Source organism: Grammomys surdaster, unplaced genomic scaffold, assembly GCF_004785775.1.
Source record: "Grammomys surdaster isolate TR1022 unplaced genomic scaffold, NIH_TR_1.0 126391, whole genome shotgun sequence".
NCBI classification, from domain to species: Eukaryota; Metazoa; Chordata; class Mammalia; order Rodentia; family Muridae; genus Grammomys; species Grammomys surdaster.
The window spans coordinates 4,832,770-4,853,323 of NW_021621185.1; the positions used below are offsets into that span (position 1 = coordinate 4,832,770).

The 20,554-nt window shown below is 39.7% G+C and overlaps 1 protein-coding gene across 1 annotated transcript in view; it reads right to left on the bottom strand.

Annotated features, from left to right (window-relative positions):
* Window positions 1-20,554, bottom strand: part of Adgrv1 (adhesion G protein-coupled receptor V1) — a 543,344-nt gene that overhangs the window by 52,035 nt on the left and 470,755 nt on the right. The window contains exon 87 of the mRNA XM_028760109.1: window positions 2,812-2,933. Within this exon, the coding sequence (XP_028615942.1) occupies window positions 2,812-2,933 (122 nt within the window). The remainder of the gene's footprint in view (window positions 1-2,811; window positions 2,934-20,554) is intronic.

A 20,554-nucleotide genomic window follows, 5' to 3' on the forward strand; every position in this document is an offset into this window, starting at 1 on the left:
ATGAAGTCACATTGCTCCTAAGTTCTTTTCCTATTGTCTTTTTCACAGCCATGGGGTAGGTACCACTTCTTGTTGAAGTTCTCTTTTCTATTGCCACTCCAAACTCCCAGCCTGGTTCTCTGCTGTGCTCACTTTCACTGGAATCTCCACACACTCAGTCAAAAACTTTGCCGTAATTACCAGTGTCTCCAAAACCTTGCCAGCTCTGCGCCTTCTCAGAGCTGTGGTCTCCATGTCATCACAGGGAGCTACCACATCCACTTAGCAGTCAAGTCAGGGATTTCTCAATGATGCTCCTCCCCTGGACTTTACATTCTCATATTCAATCACTGAAGAAATCTCAACGGTTCTAAAACCTGTCACTGCCCCCACCTCACCATTGTCCTAATACCCATAGTCCTGATGACAACAGCCTGCTTACTCACAGTGGCTCTTTTCAGTCCTCCACTCTAAATATTTCCAGTCATTCTCTGAAAGGGTAAGCACAGGCATATGAACATGCCACCCGCATCCAAAGGGAGAAGAAGATTAAAATTGGCAATAAAATCCATCAAGGCAAAACAATCAATATATCCAAGGCTTCGTATTGGGTACGGCTGATGGCAAGCATTCCAAGAGCATGGGAAGCTGGTATTTATATCAACCTGAACTTTGTCTCCTCTCTTCCTCCTATCAACCATTTTCTTAATCTAGACAATTTGAACCACTCTCCTTTACAGCCTTGGCTAACCCGGCTTTCTCAGCCTGAAATAGTCCACAGGCAGCCACACATTCATTTGTTTAACAACATGGAAGGTGTTATGGATTCAGTTATGGGCAATAAAGCACACCACATGTAATGTGAAGTCACATACTTGACACAAGAGGCTTCTTCTTGGGGCTTGAAAAGCACCACCATGTACATATTACCTTGTAAGTCAGAAGTTCAGGTTTTCAATGTTTTTCAATTTTTAAACGTCTGCAGCAAATATTTAAAGAACTGAACTACACCCGTGTACCACAGGGCAACTGCCAAGTAAAAATACATGTGAATGTCTTGTGTAACAGTTTTCTCTGAGATCAAAACATTCCATCCTGCCTGGAAGCTGCTTAAACAAGGAGCTAATCAACTAAAAAATAGCTTCAGGAAGTCCCTGAAACTGACCAGATTCACTAGGCCCTTCCCTGCCAGAATAAACAGAGCCCAGTTACTAAGAAGAGTCTCAGTCAAGATCAGTTTCCTGGAAGAAGCAAAAACCAGCTGACCTTCTTAGAAGAGATTTAAAGCAGTTGAGGCACTTGGGAAAAAGAGTCTCTAACCTGTTGAGCTACCTGCAGACTATGCAGTGTGTTCCAGGTTCCTGACTATTGTGAGCTGTTACCCATGCTAGAGTTGGCCTTTGTAATACAGCTGTTTCTTTAATCATTTCTGGTCCTACTGTAAATAACCCCTCACCTATATTCTTTAAGTAACCCCAATGAAACTCATTGGTTCACCAAGTTGAACTATGGTGTTATCCATTCTTTGGTCTGTCATGACTCTCCCTATCTGGGATGTATTTCATCTCCTCAGGAAAATTTTGTCATACAACAGCAGGCTATCAGTGTGGACCTTGATCTTAGTTCTGCTAGAACATAAGTATCCAATGTTGGCCTAATGTCCTACCTTTCCACTTAAGAGTACATGGTGGTACAAGCAGAGGAAAATGCCCTTCGAATTCACAATACTCGGTGTAAATGTCACCTGCTGTGGCATATCTTAGAGCTGATGGTTTACTCATTTCAGCCATCAGTCCTACAGGGGTGTGGCAGTCCTTCTCTAGGTATTGATAGTGTCAGTAAAGTCCCACTGTGCTTATGCAGAGGTGTCCACGTATCTCTAGACTCCAAACTTTTAGGTCACTTTGTGGTTTTCCCTTCCTAACCAGATAATGTACTTTGATTAAATGTCATCATGTAAGCTGCATTCTGATTAAATAATTTGTCTCCCCCTTCTCTTCTCTTCTTCTGCTTTTAAGACTAGGTAGTGACCCATGGACCTCCTCTGTGCTACATAAATGTTCTACCACTGAATCGTAGTTCAGCTGCATGCTATGATTCTAATTGTGTGCATTTATGTACATACTCATTTTTATAAAACGGTGAACAAAATAATGACTATGTAAAAGCATTCTTGGTAATTTTAGTGGATTATTTTAGTCTAAGAGTTTGTTTTTTCATTTTGGAAAGTAAGAAAAATGTGTCCATTTGTTTCATTTGATAATTTGAATGTAACATCTTTTCATGTCACAAAAGCACTAAAAAGTCAGCTTAAATTTTTGCTGTAGCTACATTGCTTAGTTAGTTATACTACCTAAACATATTTGTAAAATTAATTCAAACTTGTCAATACTGGACTTGAGAAGGGTTCAAATAATTTTTTAGTCACTGAAATATTTTAATATCTAAACATTAAGAAGAGATTGTTTAACTATCAGTTTCACTGCTCAATTGAACTAATGTGTAGATATATACGTCCCATGTATATGGATCATTTCTCCATGGTTGCCATTTGATTATAACTATCCATAAAGAACACATTCTTGCAGTTATTCAATATTGCTGAAAAGAAACAAGTAAATATGTTCCTTTCTTACATGTACATGATAAGAAATTTGGAATTTCTGCCATATTCAAATGTTAAATATTTAACTCCCACCACACTATTCTAAGGCATTGTATGTATGTCACTGTGCTCACAAACTCACCTATATGTAGACTCTTATGTTTTGAATGTCGATACTTGGTGCTTTGCATTCATTAAATGCATGTTGCCTGTAAGGTTTGGCTTACCTGCAGACTATTGAAAATGACAAAGAGAACCAACATCCAGAAGTGTCTGTAGGCCATGTGCAGTCCTCCCCAAAGCCATGTCATGGAAATCAAGGCGAAGAGATATAAAATCAGAGGAATTTCTGGAAATCACAAAGAAGACAAGGAAAGCTTCAGAATATCTCATGATCAATCACTTGTAAACACAGTATTTGTTTGGACTCTTTCTAATGGTAGATGGTCTATACTCTAGTGATAGATGGTCTATACTCTAGTACACATCCAGAGAACAACCTTGGAAAACCTTTTCCTGTGTGGAGAAGGGAAGGCAGAGCAACAGAGTTTCTGGTTTTCAAATGGATCTGCTTGTCACTTGGGGAAAGGGAAGGATGACATTTGTCCCTGCCTAGGCTACCACCTGCTGGACTGTGTGGGAAGTGGCAAAAGCAAGCACAAAGATTCCCACATTTCCTGAAGTGTAGGGGATAGCCCCCTGCTCCAACATGGCATTTAAATCATGAGATTTAAAGTTCTTTGTGTGATACTCAGTTTTTTCTCCTTGAGAAGATAACAAAATATATTGTGACTGTTCCAAGCAGAGATGAAGTGACTAACTCAGTTGCCACCAGGGAATGTGTGTTCTACCCAACATGCTCTCCTGCAGTTGTCCTGATGATTTCCATATTAAGTATTCTGCACAAAGAGCTCACTGTGCCACTAGAGCTATAAATTAATTTTTATTATTTTTCGTGTATGAGTGTTTGCCTGCATGTTTTGTATGACCTGCAGACAGTGCCTGCTGAAGCCAGAAGAGTGTGTTGAATCCTGTAGAACTAGAGTTACAGACAGTGGTGAGTCACATGGTGTGCGCTGGGAACTGAACCTGGGTCCTCTAAAGAGCAACAGTGCTCTCAACCACTGAGCTATCTCTCTCCAGCTCCTCTCACAGTGATTCTGGGTCACAGGACCAGTGTCATTTCCACTTGTCTCCTTTGATTTAGTGAGGGGTGTTATTTGAGTTTTCACATGTCTTTATAGGAGAGATTTGAACAGTGATATCACAATCTATGTGTACTTTAGAAACTGAATGAAACCTTAAAGCAGCCATACATAAATCTATTTTCATCCCAGGACAGTCCTGATCATCCACCAGCAGCACTTAAAGTCCTTACCCTGGCGATTTGAATAGCTAAATATTACCTTAGCAGTTAAAATTTTTTATTTTGTTCTGAAACAACCACAGACACACAGATTAGTTGTAATGTCAGTATGATAACAAGGCTTTATGGGCTTAAAAAGTTATCTGGAAGTTGTCGACCATATCCTCAGTACTCTGTAAATACTACATTTTGTATTTTCTACAAAGATATTTTCTTTTATAGACAGTTTCAAAAACCAAGAAAGCAGTACTAAACACCAGCACCTTTTAGTTCCGTTTGGTTATTATTTTTAAATTTTAATTTATTATACATGTGTGAATGTATGTTTTGTGTGTATATGTGTATTATAAACATATGACGTGTAGGATGAATGCATATGTATGTATATATGTATTGTATGTAGTATGCATATATGTGTATATATGTATGTGTATATATGTATGCATTTTGTTTTTGTGCCCAAGTGAGGGCACCTGCATGCCATAGCATGTGTGGAAGCCAAAGGACACCTTCCAGGAGTTGATTTTGTCCTTTCACAGTGGGTTCCGGGTTTTGAACTCAGGTCATCATGCTTGAATGACAAGCACTTTTACACACTGAGCAATCTTGCAAACACCATTCACTGATTCTAAAAATTTCCTCTGTCCAGCAGGAGCCAGTGTTGCATAGTTAGCATTTCTGTAATCCTTTGAACCCAAATGGTTGAGGAGATCTTTAACTTTGACATATTTATTGATTACAGGCAGTTTTTCTTGTAGAGTACTGTGCTAATTAGCTCTATATTTCAGCTTGACTCAATTTAGAATCACCTGAGGAAAATATTGCCAGTGAGGGATTATTAATATTGGGTAGGCCTGTGTACAAGTCTATTGGAAATTGCCTTGACTGCTAGTTTAATTGGTGTGAAGAAGACCCAGCCCACTCTTGGTGGTGCCATTCTCTATGCAAGGGACTTGGCCTGGATAAGAGTAGAGAAGTCAAATTGAGCACAGGCAAACAGGTAAGCAGGTAAACGTGTGGCTGTGATGTGACCGGCTGGCATAAGTTCCAGCCACTTTGATTTCTTTTCTATGAACTAACTGTGAGTTAAAACAAACCCTTTCTCCCCCCACAGTTTTTTTAGTCAGAGCATTTTATCACAGGAACAGGAATGAAACTAGAACAAGTACTGTAAAATTTGGGTTTATTTGATTTTTTTCATGTTGACATTTGGGATGGAAATGTCGACATCACAAGTGATAATGGATTATTTTAACATAGGAACTCATTTTGTCCTGCTAATAAAGATAATCATTCTGGTCACTTGGGAATGGGCTTGCATATGTTTTCCATTAAAACTGGCCTTCTAAACCGTGGAAAACCTTTGTAATTAATAAGTGTCTTGTGTGGCACTCCTTGGAGACTATATAATTATCTTTTTTACACTACCAGATGTTTAGTCACTTTTATAATATGGACTGAGACATTCCTATTATATTTAGAAGACTATAATTCATTAATATTTATTTTGATGCTTAGTTGCCCCTAGCTGGAGCCCTCAGTTGTGGCTTTCCATATCTTTTCCTTTCTCCATCATTCTATTGGCACTTGCTTAGTTGTGGACCCAAGATATTTCAGACATTCTCTATTCTATTACCAGCTTCTTTTAGGAAAGAATTTGAATGTCATGATCTGTGTGACATACAGGTGGACATGGTCACTTGCTTTTAGTACTCCTCCCTAGGAATCTCAATAGCCAGCGCGCGCGCGCACACACACACACACACACACACACACACACACACACACACACACATCTGTTCTCAGTAGTATATGCACTGACTTTCGAGTTTAATGTAATTTCTTGTTATAAAAGATATTTATTGATTATGAAGGTTTTCCCTTGGTAGAGGCTAACTTTAGTGGATAATTTAAGATTAATTTCATGATTCAATGATAGTGCTTCTTCTGATTCTTAGAGGATACATTCTCAGATATATGTATGAAAATGTGCACTGTGGCCTGTTTTTCATGTCATCTGCGTATGATAATGTTGAAAACCTTTGCCTTTTCACTTAAGAAAATACTTGATGGCTTCTGTTTGGCACATTAACACTTCCAGGTTCAGTACTCTTGCTCTTCTCGGCTACCATTAAGTGTTACATGTACCCAAGAAAAGCAATACTTGAGCAGTCTTCCTAAAAGCCAACTTATCAATGTCTTCCTAAGTAGCTATTGAACATGCAGTTCATTATATATACAGGGCAGACATACATACAGTGTGGATAGATGCACAGTGTAGATGTGCATACAGTATGGATGGACGCAATGTGGATATACACAGTGTGGATGTATGTACACTGTGGACATACTTACAGTGTGGATACATTGGACAACAGGGTAATTGTGTCTCAGTCTGCACAGAACATTATGGCATGAGCTATAATTGCCATAATTAATTTAAAACTTGTGACTTGTTCATTTCCAGACTTAGTTTTAGTATAGGGAAATGACACAGTGGAACATGGCGCCCTGGTAGAACTGACAATTATAGGTGTCTATATCTCTAAGTAATGAAGTTTCTAGGTTTATGTCAATACTTCTACTTGCCAACATCACAAACATCATATCTGTTTCTTCTCTTATCCACATTTTGTGACTATGCTCTCTGTCATTGATAAGCAGTTCATTCCCCATTATTCTCAATATACTTAACTGCACCATGCACTTCCCTATATGGATTCTAGTTTCTAATGTTATCATCCTTACCCATTCACAGAGAACTTCCAAACTCACTCCGGATTCTGTGGTATACCCAAGTGCCCACTGAGATGACTACAGCAGTGACTGGGTTCTGGTAGCCAATGCTTCGGTACCCTCTGGTGCATACATACCTTGCTCTGAACCAAGTAGTGGGTTTGGTTTGGAATTGTTGAGGGAGAGAAAAGAAAAAAAACAGAAAAGAAGAAAAAGAAAGAGAAGTGGCAAGAGGAAGAAAATATATATACATGATGCCTCAGTAGGGCGCTGTGCTAATATCTTGCTCAGATACACTCTTAGAAAATCATGTGAGTTATTATAATTATTATTATAATATAATATATTATATTATAATATAAAATAAGTTTACGCATATCGATGATTCTTTTTAAATTAATATCTTGCATCTTAACAAGAGATAATATGGTCATATTTAAACTTTAATCAAAATTTTCTTTTTCCCCCAATGAAATCATACTCAGTTAAAGGGTCAGAAGGCCCTTGTGAGACTGAGAAGCTGCTTCAAAGATTCATCATGATTTCTACAAATGGTTCTTTGCTTCCACTGTACAAACACAAATGTCTCTTCATGGCTCTTTGTGGAGCATGAAAGGACATGCATTTTTTGCACAATTTGGATGTACAATTCCAGAATTTGTTGACATGTTCTTCCCAGTGTCTAGTGCTAAGCAAACACTATGTACCCATAGAACTTAGTGCAGAAGACAACAGAGCATGCTGGGGCTGCTGCCCAGAAACACTCACGGCCTAGTTCCATCTGTAAGAAGTGTGGTAGTTTGGCACTCCAGAGCACAAACCCCGCAACGAAGAAAGCCTGTCATAAATAACTGCACTCAGCAGACCCCAAGCTGGCTTCCCAGCAGAGTGGCATTCACTAACTAAAAGACAGTTTCAGATGGAAGAAACATCCAGAGGCACATGTGGATTTTGTGGGCTTGAAGCCTATAAAATTGGAGGAAGGGACACTCTTTAACAAAAATTGCAAGTTTCTAATTGAGTTACAGCATCTTAAAAAGAGACCATCCAAACAAGAGGCACTGAGCCTCAAGTCGCAACAGCTTTCTTATTAATGTACATCCAAAGAGGCACGTTTTAAATTCTTTGGAGCTCAGCAAAAGGAGAAGAGAGAATTGGGAAAGACGTTGAGAAATATGTTGATAAATGAGTACCATGCTACCATGAATTTAATTTGGTAAGCTGAACATTATCATTCCCTTAATGGTAATAACTTCAGTTTTATAATTACCAAGCTGGGATTTTGCATATAATAACTTACTAGGACCTTATCTCTTGTCTATATGCCAATGCTTATCAAAGAAGACACTTAACAGTTGGTAATGTTAGAGACAACTTACATTGAGAGATGGCTTTGTTAACATCAAACAGAATTATTTCAATGTCCTCCATAAAAGGAACCTTAGCACCACAGTATTCTGTCCAAGGGACAAGAAACACAATGTCAAGCACAATATATAAAGAATCTCCACAACTCAGCAACCAAAGGAAAGTCTCCAATCAGTCCAGTTCCAAAGTGAGCAAAGGCTAAGAAAGATGCTTCTCTAAAGAAGATACGCAAATGTCTGATAAACATTTCAAAAGATACTCAACACAACTAGACGCCAAGAGAGAAACTAAAACTACAAAAAGCTATCATTCATACTTACTATGGTAGCTATTCCCGAGAAATCAGAAAACAGTAAATGGAAAGTGAAGGGGAAAGTGGGAAGAAGCGGAGCAGGGGAGCACCACTGATGGGAAGGGAATGTGGAGCTGCTGTGGAAATGTATGGTGGTTCCTTACAAGGTAAACAGAGAATTGCCATAGGACCCACAATCCCACGGCTAGCTTTATTCCAAAAAAGTGAAAGTAGGGGCAGAAAGATTTGCTTGTACATCAATGATCATAGAGAGTCAGTAACAACAAGCAGTCAATCAAATGTCCACCAACCATAAACAAAGCCCAGTGCTTAGGTGTGTTATGGTATCACCCGGTGCAGTTGTAGGACGCCACGAAAGGGATGAGAATATATCAATGAGGCTCCAGGGAGCTGCCTTGCTCCTCTAACTCGTGAAGACCATGAGGATGGCATCCTCTGTGAACCAAAGTGGGGCTCTTACCAAACACCAGACCACTGGCAGCATCGTCTGGGACTTCTCACTGTGAACCCCAAGAAGCAAGTTTTAATGTTTGTTATGTATGGCATTTTTGTATGGTATTTTTGTTAAGACAAAGGTACTCTGGGTTTAAAATGGAATGGAATTAAGCTATACACTACAGCACAAATGAATGTTTTCCAAAATGTTTGGCTGAGTGAAATAATATGGACACAAAAGGATAAAAAAAATTCCCTAGCCTTGTAAGCAAATCACCGAGACAGAAGGAGAAGGGAGGTTACCAGGAGCCAGGAGGATAGTAAGCAAGGAGTTACTATGCAGCAGAGGATAAAAAGCTTCAGCATATTTTGATAGCATTGATGGCTCCTTAGCATAGTGGCAGTTGGTGATGATTAACTGCATAGTTAATGATGCTCAATGACAGTTAAGTGGACACTGAAATCACTGAAGTACTAAACTTGTGATATGCATATTATTACAAGAGAGGGAAGAGTGTTAAATCAGGTATATGTGAAGATAAAGTTCTATACTGGACGAATGAAAATGCCAAGGGGAGTGAAGGGGAAAGCTTAAGTGAGGAGGGAGTGAGGGAGAAGGGCAGAGGAGGGAGGAGAGACAGCTAATCATAAGGATGTTTGGTAAAGCATATATCTCTATCTATAGCACTATACTATATGTGTATTATACATAGACACACACTTATATATACACATATACATCATATACTTACACACACACACAGTTAGGTAAGGACTCGGGTTGTGAGGGTTGAGTGTGGGGAGACGTGATGGATAGGACCAATGTACCCATGTATGACATTTCCAAAGACTAAAAGGAGTTTTATAAGGAAAAAGATCAAAAGATACTAATGTAATGCACAAAGTATTTTTAGTTTCTTGGAAGAAATCACTTGTAGAAACTGGCAGGAACAGTAGTATCTGTTAGACCTCCTGTCACGTGGGAGCCCACTCTTACGCCAGCACTGAGGAACTGCATCTCATCTCCTTATTTATTTATTTATTTATTTATTTATTTATTTACTTACTTACTTATTTGTACATTTTGTCAGTTTTTGGTTGTGCTGAGGATGTGTGTAATTTCAGTGAATTTAACTGTGGTTTGTGGAGAAAGCGTATTGCTGTCCTAACTGTTTTCTTTGCAATCCACCCATTATGCATGTGATGACAACAGTCGTGGCCTCACTACAGAAATAGCACCTCATTCATGAGGCTGAAGTTTATCACGGGTTTGCAACACTCTGAAGTACTTGTTTCAGTTTTCCCTCACTGACTCCAGAGTTTTACAGTTAGGAATATGCTACTAAAAAAAGACTTTTCAGCCCAGGACAAGAAGCATGATGATGAAATGTGGGAATTTAGGATAGCTATGAGCTTATCTCTGCCAGAGTACTCAATTAGAAAAATAGGTAAATTGTGAAAAAAAGGGCATCAAAAGATCTTCTTTCAAAAGCCTGGTTCTTATTCTGAAATTAATAGCTATTTGGATACAAGGATACTTCTGGGATCCGACTTACTTTTTGGTGAGATTATAGTGGGTTCTTGGACTTCCTACCCTGTGTTAACACTGATTCTACAAGCAACTGAGAATTCTACACACACACATACACACACACACACACACATACACACACACACACACACACACACATGCTCCATCCCCAAAGCTCAGGGTCCTTAGTGATAGGGGTAGGCAAAAATATTGTAATAGCCTGAGGTCAGGGAAGAATGGAGATGACAAGAATCACTTCACAGCAGCTGTGGTAACCTGCACAAGATATGCAGAGTATCAAGCTAGTCCACATTTTAGTGAGTGTGTGTGTTGAGATTCCACTGCTAAATGAAGAACTGTAGAGAATATATGGCTATTAAGAAGAGAAAGTCAGTTTTCTTTCAGGTTTTAGTTGCTGGTGGTTGACCACAGTCCAGTGGATGGTCCTATATCCAGGATATTTCAGTAGCACAAATTATAGTTGATGGGTTATTAAAAATAAATAAATAAAAAAGACACAAAATTGGGGAAAGGCAGGGGAGTGGGGAATATGAAGAGGGGTGAGTGAGTATGATCATTAGTTCGGTGTATGAAATCCTTAAAGAATTCATTAAATTATTATTATGTCTTAAAATATTTTAAAATATTTAACAATTCAGCAGCTTCTTTTCTGCACTCTCTTCCTCCTTACGACTTTAGTTTTCAAACTTCATAGCATTGATAAGCACTGAATTATGATGTAAGTGATGTGATCCTTGATTTTATTTGTTAACTTGACTGAGATAACAGACATATGAATAACTGCTTAAACCTTTTGGGTATGTCTTTTAGGGTGTTTCAGAAAAAGATGACCATGAATTTTGGATAAAAAAGATAGCCTTCCTCAATGTAAGCAGTCATAACCAACTCACTGAGGGTCTACACAGGAAAAAGAAGTGTGTGTGTGTGTGTGTGTGTGTGTGTGTGTAAAGCTCTACCTTTCCCCAGCCTGACTGCGTGGTCTGGGACATAGGTCTTCCCTGTTCTCTGTGTGGCTAGCTCTCTAACCTTCAGACTTGGACCAGAGTTTCAACCCTTTATTCTTATGTCCTTAAGCAACACCACAGCCATGCTGGGTAGGTGACAACTGTAGGTGGCCGATTTTGAGACTTCCCAGTCTTTATAATCACTTTTCCTGGAGATGTCTGTCTCCATGTCTTTCAGTCATCCATTTGTCATCTGTCTATTTCCTGTCATCTATCTATATATCATCTAGTTATTTGTCATTTATCTACCTATATACCTATCTTTCATTTATCAATGGATGTATACTACCTATTGGTTCTTTTCCTATGGAGATCCTAAATATAGTTGTACCTTGTAAGATCCTCTCCTGCACAAAGTCCATGAAAACACTCTCAAGTGTGTAGTCGTTTACCTTGGTTGTGAAGGAAGAGACTCAAACACAGGTAAATCAATAAGTAAAAGCCCAATTCCAGCTCACATCTCTGTGGGAATAACCATGTGACAGTTAAACACAGAACTGGCAGCTAAATCTCCCAGCCCACTATTTATTTCTCTTACTTTCTACCTGAAGGCAAAAGAACACACACATACACACACACACATACACACACATACAGAGAGAGAGAGAGAGAGAGAGAGACAGAGAGAGACAGAGAGAGACAGAGACAGAGAGACAGACAGAGAGACAGAGAAGAGACAGAGAGATAGACAGACACAGACACAGACATGAGCACACAGACACAAACATGGACACACACACAAACACACGCAGACACAGTATGAGGAGAAGGAGAGGAAAAGTGATGAAAGGCATTAAGGTGCAGAGAAAGCATGCTAGAAAAAATTATGGTTGTGGGCTGTAGGCAAAGCAGCCTGTTCATGACTCTCTTTCAATGACAGACATATTCCCGTGATTTTTTTTAAATTTAAATTATACTTATTTATTATTTTGGGGGTAGGTATATTTTGGGGGTATGCTCCCATGCCCGAATGAGGATCAGAGGACAATTTGGACACTAAACTCAGTCTTCATGCTTAGCATCAAGAACCTTGACCTTCTAAGCCATCTTACCAGCCCAATTACTTACTGTTAATGAAACTGGGAAAAAACAGAGAGAAAAGACGTGACAGACACTGACTACTTCCAGAATCAGTTGATTTTATTTACAATTTCCATATTCATATACCAATTCCAAGACCACTGAGGAGTCAGATCTGTCCTAAATTCCTGACAGTGAAACTCTGTATCTATCACAAATCAGAGAAAGCAATGTACTTGTGAAGCACACATTCTTGAGAGAAAAGCTTCATAAATACGAGCTTATTTTCTCTCCATTCTTTGTTATGTTATGCCACCATCCCATTCTGTCCATCCCATGCCACTTAAAACATGCTGATAATGAGACTTACCAGTGGCTTATGATTCACAGTCTTGGACAAAGGAAGCCTGAGTGATCGCATTAATAGTGTAGGGCTACACTTAGCACCTTCCTTCAGAGAGAGACAGCTGATACATATGGAGGTGTGAAGGGTCTCATGGAAGGAGCTGCAGGTGAGGTCCTGGGCCACAGGACAGAAGTCAATACTCGCTTAGAATGTACTTTGTAGGGTTGAAGGAATGTGAGTCTATTGCCCCATATCGTATCTTAAGGTCTGAGAACCTAATCGTCAGGACTTGGCTAGCAGCAGACTTGGCTTACAGGGATGTTAAAGGACAGCCCAGTGTCAAGCCTGCTTTGGGTGTGATTTATATGGACTGAAAAGAAGTGCTGAAAGCCTAGAATTATGGTCTTGCCTTGCAAGAGCTATATATAATTTTCAATTTGCAGGCTATAATTTTGAATCTAAGGAAAATAACCAAGTTATATGAGACAGACCCACATCAACCTTGCAAAAACTGTTATTAGAGTAATTCTATTTGAACCATGTACTTCACAGTTGCCAGCTAATGCTCTGCTGTGTGGCAGTAGAGGTGTCGGTTATGCCTGTGTCTCTTATGGAAAGGAGAAATTCACAGTTGTCTTCGTGTGCTGCTAAACTCTCTTGGAAGCATGGGCAGGGAATAATATTTGTGTTCACAGCTGACATAGAAATTTTCGAAGAATGCTTTAACAAATAAAAGTGACAAATGCTCTTAGACATCAAAGTTCTAAAAAAAACATGGAACCAGTGAGGTAATAGTCAAAGACTGGCTAAGCCTAGCTCTGTAACATTGTTATAATTTACTCAGAGGTAAAGAGCTTCAGACACTCCTTTAAAAATGTTCTATGACACAGGGTAGCAGTTCCTCCTACACAGCTATCGAAGCACCAGAAATGGAGACTGTATCTCCCTTTTGAATCCTACTAGATGGCCTTATACTATTTAGAAAATAAGTTACTAACTAAGCAGCTACTAGTAAGTTACTAGTAAGTTATTAGTTAAATATTATCCATGGTTTGATTGTAGATCACTGTTGTGGATAGCCCCGGCCTTGTATTTTGATACTAATTCCCTTTTCCTGTGAAGGGCTGCAGAGGAGGTGCGAGTCATTACACAGATGATTTCTAGTGAACCTTCTGCCCATCTTAATTTGTAAAATAACAGCTGGAGACAGTGATTGGGCAGAGGAAGGGGATATGGAGATATAAAGGTTGGTGGGAAGAGAGCAGAGGGAAGACGACTGGAGGATGACTGAAGGACGGAGATGACAGAGACTACGGAGGTGACGACAACTGGGAAGGGGAGAGAGAGAGGATGACTGGGGAGAAGAAAGGAGAGAGAAGACGATGGAGGATGATGGAGGAGGATGACTGGGAAGCAGGAGGTAGAAGGACAAATGCAGAGACTGGAAAACCCTCAAGTTATAAGGGTCTCATAGCTGGGAACAGAGTAGTGTAGGGGTATCTGCCCAATCTAGGCTTACAGAATATATTCATAATGACTGAGTTGTGTTTTCATTGACCGGTCATATTTGGGTTGGAGATTTAAACACATCACAGCACAGTCATTAGGATTTAACAGGCTCAAATTCAGTGCCAGGGTCTTTAATCAAATAACAAAACATCTCATAACAATTAACATTAATGACGACTCTGTGTGGTCAAGAAAATACTTTTGTGGATTGTCACATACTCCAGTCCCTAGAACTGTTTTCTGATAGAGCCTCAGTCTGGATGAATGGCAGCTCACCTCAAAACTCATCTGCTCCTTTAACTTTCTACGTTAGCCATCGTACTAGAAAGTACAATTTTAAATTTTACTTCTTTTTAAACTTTTACTGCTGTACCACAGGGATCTGCCTTCCTCTACCTGAGTGCTGAGATTGAAGGAGCGCACTGCCACACCCCCGCCTTGTTTCTGTTCCAATGTGATTGATTACATTTCTTCTCCCAGTTGCTATTAGATTACACGGGGATTGCCTCTCAGTAGAAATAGCGCTGGATTGCTCAAAAGGTGTGGGTGGATTACACTCTCTTGTTAAATAACTATGTTTGTAAATGCAGAAAATGAACAACAAACCCACATACAGAGCTGTTCTCAGGAATGTACAACTGACCACAAAGCAATCTGGTACCTGTGCTACATAAAGGCTCACCATTGTCCAATAGCACAATACACGCAGGTGGGGCAGGGATTTTTATGTGCAAGGAATGAAGTAATTCCTTATTGCTCATTCTTACTAGCAATCCCAGAGAATAAAAAAGGGGAGACAATTGTGTTGAGAAAGATCCTCCCAAGTTGAACCCCATGCATATGATTTAATGGGAAGGATGTCGTTAAAGCAAAACAAAATCATAAATCATTGGGCATGGTGGTACATGCCTGTAATCTCAGCACTGGGGACTCACAGGAAGGCAGATCTCTACGAGTTCCCAGCAATCAGGTCTACATAATGTATTCTAGGACAGCCAACCTATAGAGCAAGACCCTATCTCAAAACAGAAACACAAACAAACAAACAATCTTGGGGTGAGAGAGATGATTCAGTGGTTAGGAGCACTGTGGCTCTTCCAGAAGATCCAGGTTTGATTCTAGCACCCACGTGATAGCTAGCAACCACCCGTAATTCTAGTCTAAGTGGATCCTGTGTACTCTTCTGGCTTTCACAGGCACTAGGCATGCACATGGTGCCTGGACATACATGCAGGCAAAATACACATACAAAACTAATACCAACCAAGCGACACAACCATAAACAAAAAGAACAACAAAAACCCTAATAAATACTTGTTTTGACAATGTTTGTGTATTATTGAGTAAATAATTTAAACACAGTAACCTTTGTAGATTATTAAACTTTTCTTTCTCTGTGTGTCAATGTCATATGTAATCTTTTTTTTTTTAGCATCTCTTTCCTCTATCCTCTTGAATTTTTCATGTGAATTTCAAATCATGGCTAGAATGGTCCACAGGTATGTAGTACACCTGGAGTAGTAAGGTAGATGGTATTTTTTTATTTATTCTCAATGATGTGTTCTCTTTCTCTCTCTCTCTCTCTCTCTCTCTCTCTCTCTCTCTCTCTCTCTCTTTGTGTATATGTGTTTGTATGTATGTATGTATGTATGTATGTATGTATGTATACTTTTATGTGGACTCGTACTCACAGATGCTTGGCTCTAGTAGAGTCAGGAATGCATTCAGAAGAGGGGAGCTTATAGTCTTGGCCTTGAAGGCAGGCAAACATGTAAACATTGAGGTTAAAGGAATTAGAACAGCATAAAGAAAGGCAAAAGGCAAATTTATAAGTCTGAGTATATTGTTCTTTTTGGCTACAGTTAAAAGTTCACAGAAGTGAGTAATGAGAAGACTCTAGTAATGGACCAGCCACACAGAATGATAGTCCATTACATAGAGAGAGCCCTTTAACACTTCTGAGAAAAAGAGGTAGTCCATGACTGAATGAGAGCTTGATCTCTCAGGAAGTAAACAGGCTGATGAGGGGAAGCAGGAGCAGCCCCCACCCCGCATTAGTAACCATGGCAGCGCTCTAAATGAATGACTGCAAAGTCCCAAGGCAAGGGAGTGTCAGGAGAGCACCTCCAGGAGTGGCTGGACAAAGACAGAGTGCAGACTCAGAACTGTAATGGTACCCCACATCAGAAAGCAAAGGCAGATGGGAACTAATCACCAAAGATTCTAATTCAGTTTGTCTATAGACTCATGAGAGCAGGATTTCAGAAGCCTTCACGGTTCTGTTGATTCACTTCTGATAACCAGTGATCTGAGTGTCTATGACTAGAGAGTGACAGAAATTACACAGGTCTCCTAGATACAAAAACAGCAAGAATTGAAAGGATGAGAAACATCAACATTGAGGTCAGAAGAACTGAGTGAGGCAGATGAAGATGTGACACTTTTTCACACTTCTCATAAATAAGCCATTAGAGGGAAAATGAAGTGTATTCATTCTAAACAAGCATGAAGATGTGTGTGTGTCTGTAAGTGGAGACAGAGAGTTAGCAGATTCTAACATTTCTAACTACCATGATATGGGAAGCAGAGGTGATCCCTAGAGAACATACACAGTTGGAGTTCCATCTCAAGGAAAATGTTCCATTAGCAGAAAAATGAAAATATCACCACCTCAAGGGAGAGCATCTACTGAGGAGGGTAGGCTGTCAGTGCTGACTGAGCAGAAGAGTTTAAGGATGTGCAGATGAGAGAGAAGCTGGTGGGTTTGGTGTACATGGGCATGGGTGATGGATGAGTATCCCTCATGGCAGAGCTGGGAATGGAAGGCGATGGGCAAAAGTGCTGGAGGGGCTTGTGGGTGGAGAAAGAAAGAGAGACAGGCAGGGTGCTAACTTGAAAGGACAGCAGCATTCTAAGTAAGCTCCTCTAGGTAGTGTAAAGCAATGCACATTGTTAGATTGGGGGTGGGGGTGGGGGACGGGACGGGACCCAGAGGACTGAGGTTTAAGCTATAAAACATCTGTGAAAAAATTTAGCAAAACCAGTTCCAAGAGAAGGTAAAACAGATGACAGATACAAATGGGAAGGCTGGTGTTCCTGAGAAGCAGCTAGGCAGGGAAGAAGGGATGGAGCCTGGTACACAGGCTCAGCAAGGGATGCTGAGCAGGTGAGGTAAGGAAAACTGAGGGTGGCAGCATCATGCTATTTTTAATTTCTTGTATAGACAGAAGGCATTAAATGCAATACTTTATGGCAGTGGGCTATGGTTCAAAGATTACTTGAGAATCAATTAAAGATAATCCAAAGATTTCTGGGAGGCAGATATGGGCCAGCTAGGTTTGCTTAGCATAAATTAGTGTCTATTATGGAACACCACTAATTGGCCCACAATTATTCCTCATATTATTTTATTATCTTTTATTATTTTTATTTAATTACTTTACTCTTTATTGGCATTCTGTATTACTTTCTGTTATTAACTAACTATGTCTGTAAATGTAGAAAGTGAACATCACACCCACATACAGAGCTGTTCTAGAGAATAAAAAACTGACCACACAGCAGTCTGGCACCTATATTATAAGAAGGCTTGCCACTGTCTATTGACCATTAATCACTGAGCATGGTGGTACACGCCTTTAATCTCAGCCCTGGGGAGGCAGAGGCACATAGATCTCTATGGGTTCTTTGCCAAAATAACGAATAATAAAGATCACTCTGTAGCCTAGACTACACTGGTGGTTAGCCAAACTGCTTAAAAAGGAAAGCAAGTTGGTGAGGAAGTCAAAGGAGCCAGTGCAAATGCCCTTGAAATGTCCCCATCAGAGGGCAGTGAAAGGACTTGGGAAAAGAGGGTCACCCTGGGGACCAAGGACAAATGGAAAGACTCTGTTGGAGAAGCTGCAGATGCTGTGCTGTGTGAGACATGGAAGGGAAAATGGTGACACAGAGGGAGGGCGGTAACAAAAGCAGGAACCTGCCATAGTACAGAGCTGAGAGGGTGGAAGAAAAGACTGGGGTTTGAAAATTGAAAACTGCTGAAGGCAGAGCTATGCTGTCCTGGAATGTGCAGATGAAAGACATTTCCAGCTTCCTGCTAAGTGGGACAGTGACCTTGTGCAGCCGGTCTGGAGGACAGTACCACCTCACCACTTACTTCTTTGGAATAAGGTCCTGAAGGAATGTGCTGCCTTTTAGCTCAGTGATGTTCACCACGTCGTTGTTGGTATCGTGTATATTTCTTCAAAAGCAATGTGTTGCAAAAATACCATTTTCCTATTTGATTTTCTGTTACGTTGTGTAAACTAGTAAGCAGAATCTTTACAGCACAGGCACTGTGCTTCAAATATAATCCGATTTCTCAGTTCCTAGATTATTTATCCCCAGTTTCTTTTTTAGTGACAACAACCCTACTTTTCTTTGCTTGCAGATCTGATCATTAACATTTTAACGTGTATCCATATTAACCATATTTTGGGGACTATAGTTATATAAAGAACAATGTAAACATTGAACCATGAGTAAGAAGGATTTGAAATAATATTAACAGCAGAAAAAAGTACATGGGAAAAATTACAATAGAATTTGCAACTAAGAAGCTGGCCAACTGTGCATTAAAGGACCACAGTGGAGAAGCCAACTGAGGGGTGCATTACTATGACAGAATACAAACAGTCCACGATAGAACAGGCTCAAAAACCTGGTATTTCTAGTGTCTAGTTTTATTTTTATATACATTCATTGGCAATAGTGTAAATGCTAATTCTGGACAAACATATTTTTTAAGTGAGAAATTGTCTCTTCCTTTGCCAGGAATTGAATGGAAGAGTGCCGTCATCCATTAAAAACTGCTTCCAGATCAAAGCAATAAACAGGAATAACTGTTTTATAGAGTTTTCAGAGGATTAGAAAGCAATGAGTCACTGGTAACTATTAAAAGATAAGTGAAGAAGGATTTGAAGAAGAGTAAATCCTTTTAAAAAGTGGACTATGCTACTAGGAAAATTGAAATTTAACATTTTTTATTAAATTGGAAATGAACAAGGACATACATTAAAAGTTAGTACGTCCATTATAAACAATTGGAATGTTCTATTGGTTCTCTGGTCAAATATGATATGGCATGACAAGGGCATATCAGTGTCAGTAAGAGGTGACATCCATACTAAGGCTCAACTTCAGTCACAGAACTCTTTGATAGCCATACATGCTTGTATTGTGTACCACACAGACTGTATCTTCCAATAATCTTCTACCTCACCAAACCCTCAGAAAGATGGAGAGCAAAGCATAAATCAATTGTGCACTGATGGCTCAGCAGGTGAAGGTGCTTGTGTACACACTTCACATTCTGTTTGATACCTAGATATTATGACAGGAGCTCCCAAGAATTTCCAAGAGTTGTTTTCTAACTTCTACACACACACCCTGGCATAGGTACATGCATGAGAACAATATCATACCTCATTTTAAAACTATGGATATAGTTCCACTCTCTATCTTCTGAAACCACCATAAATGAATCCAGAAAGCAAGCATGAGCTTAGCTGTGTTAAATCCAGACTTATTAGAATTATACTCCTGTTTGGTTAATAGCAAGGCTGTAAGTACAGCACAGGTCTGTGAAGTTCACTCAGAAATAGTAGGATTTTCTTTTTAATTCCAACATCTGAGGATTGCCACGATTAGATTATTTTAGTGGCATGACCAATTTGGACATTAGAATGCTTCAGCATAAAATAGAGATAATTAAAAATCAAGAGACCCCAGTCTCAAGACAGTGGCAAGAGGCTTAACTGTGAGATGATTGGAGCCAGGTGTCATGGGTGGAACTGTGTCTTCTAGCCATCACATTCACATGGAGCATGCCTAACTCCCAGCATGGTGGGTAACCTAAAGATGGGTCTCCAGGAAGTTCCAGATCAGTTATTAGAAGTTTCACAATGGGATTAATGACATAGAAGAAGAGATATAGGAGGAATGTCTTTCTCTTCTGTGAGTTCACAGCAAGACCACAGCAGGAGGATGGTCCTTAGAAGCCAAATCAGTTGGCACTTTCATCAGGAACTTCTGGCCCATGCAACTGTGAGAAATAAATGCCTGTTCTTTAGATCTACAAACCATGATATCCTGAATGACAGACAGAGCTGCCCAATACTTCAGACATAATGACAGGAAAGGAAGGGAAGGGAATATTTGAGAGACTTTTAGAAAATGTGTTAAGGAAAGAATCTCACTGTACTATGTGTTGAGGTATGGTTTGTTACTATGTATTGTGATGCTAAATTCTGTATCCCAAGGTCTAATTGCCTTGAGGTAAGT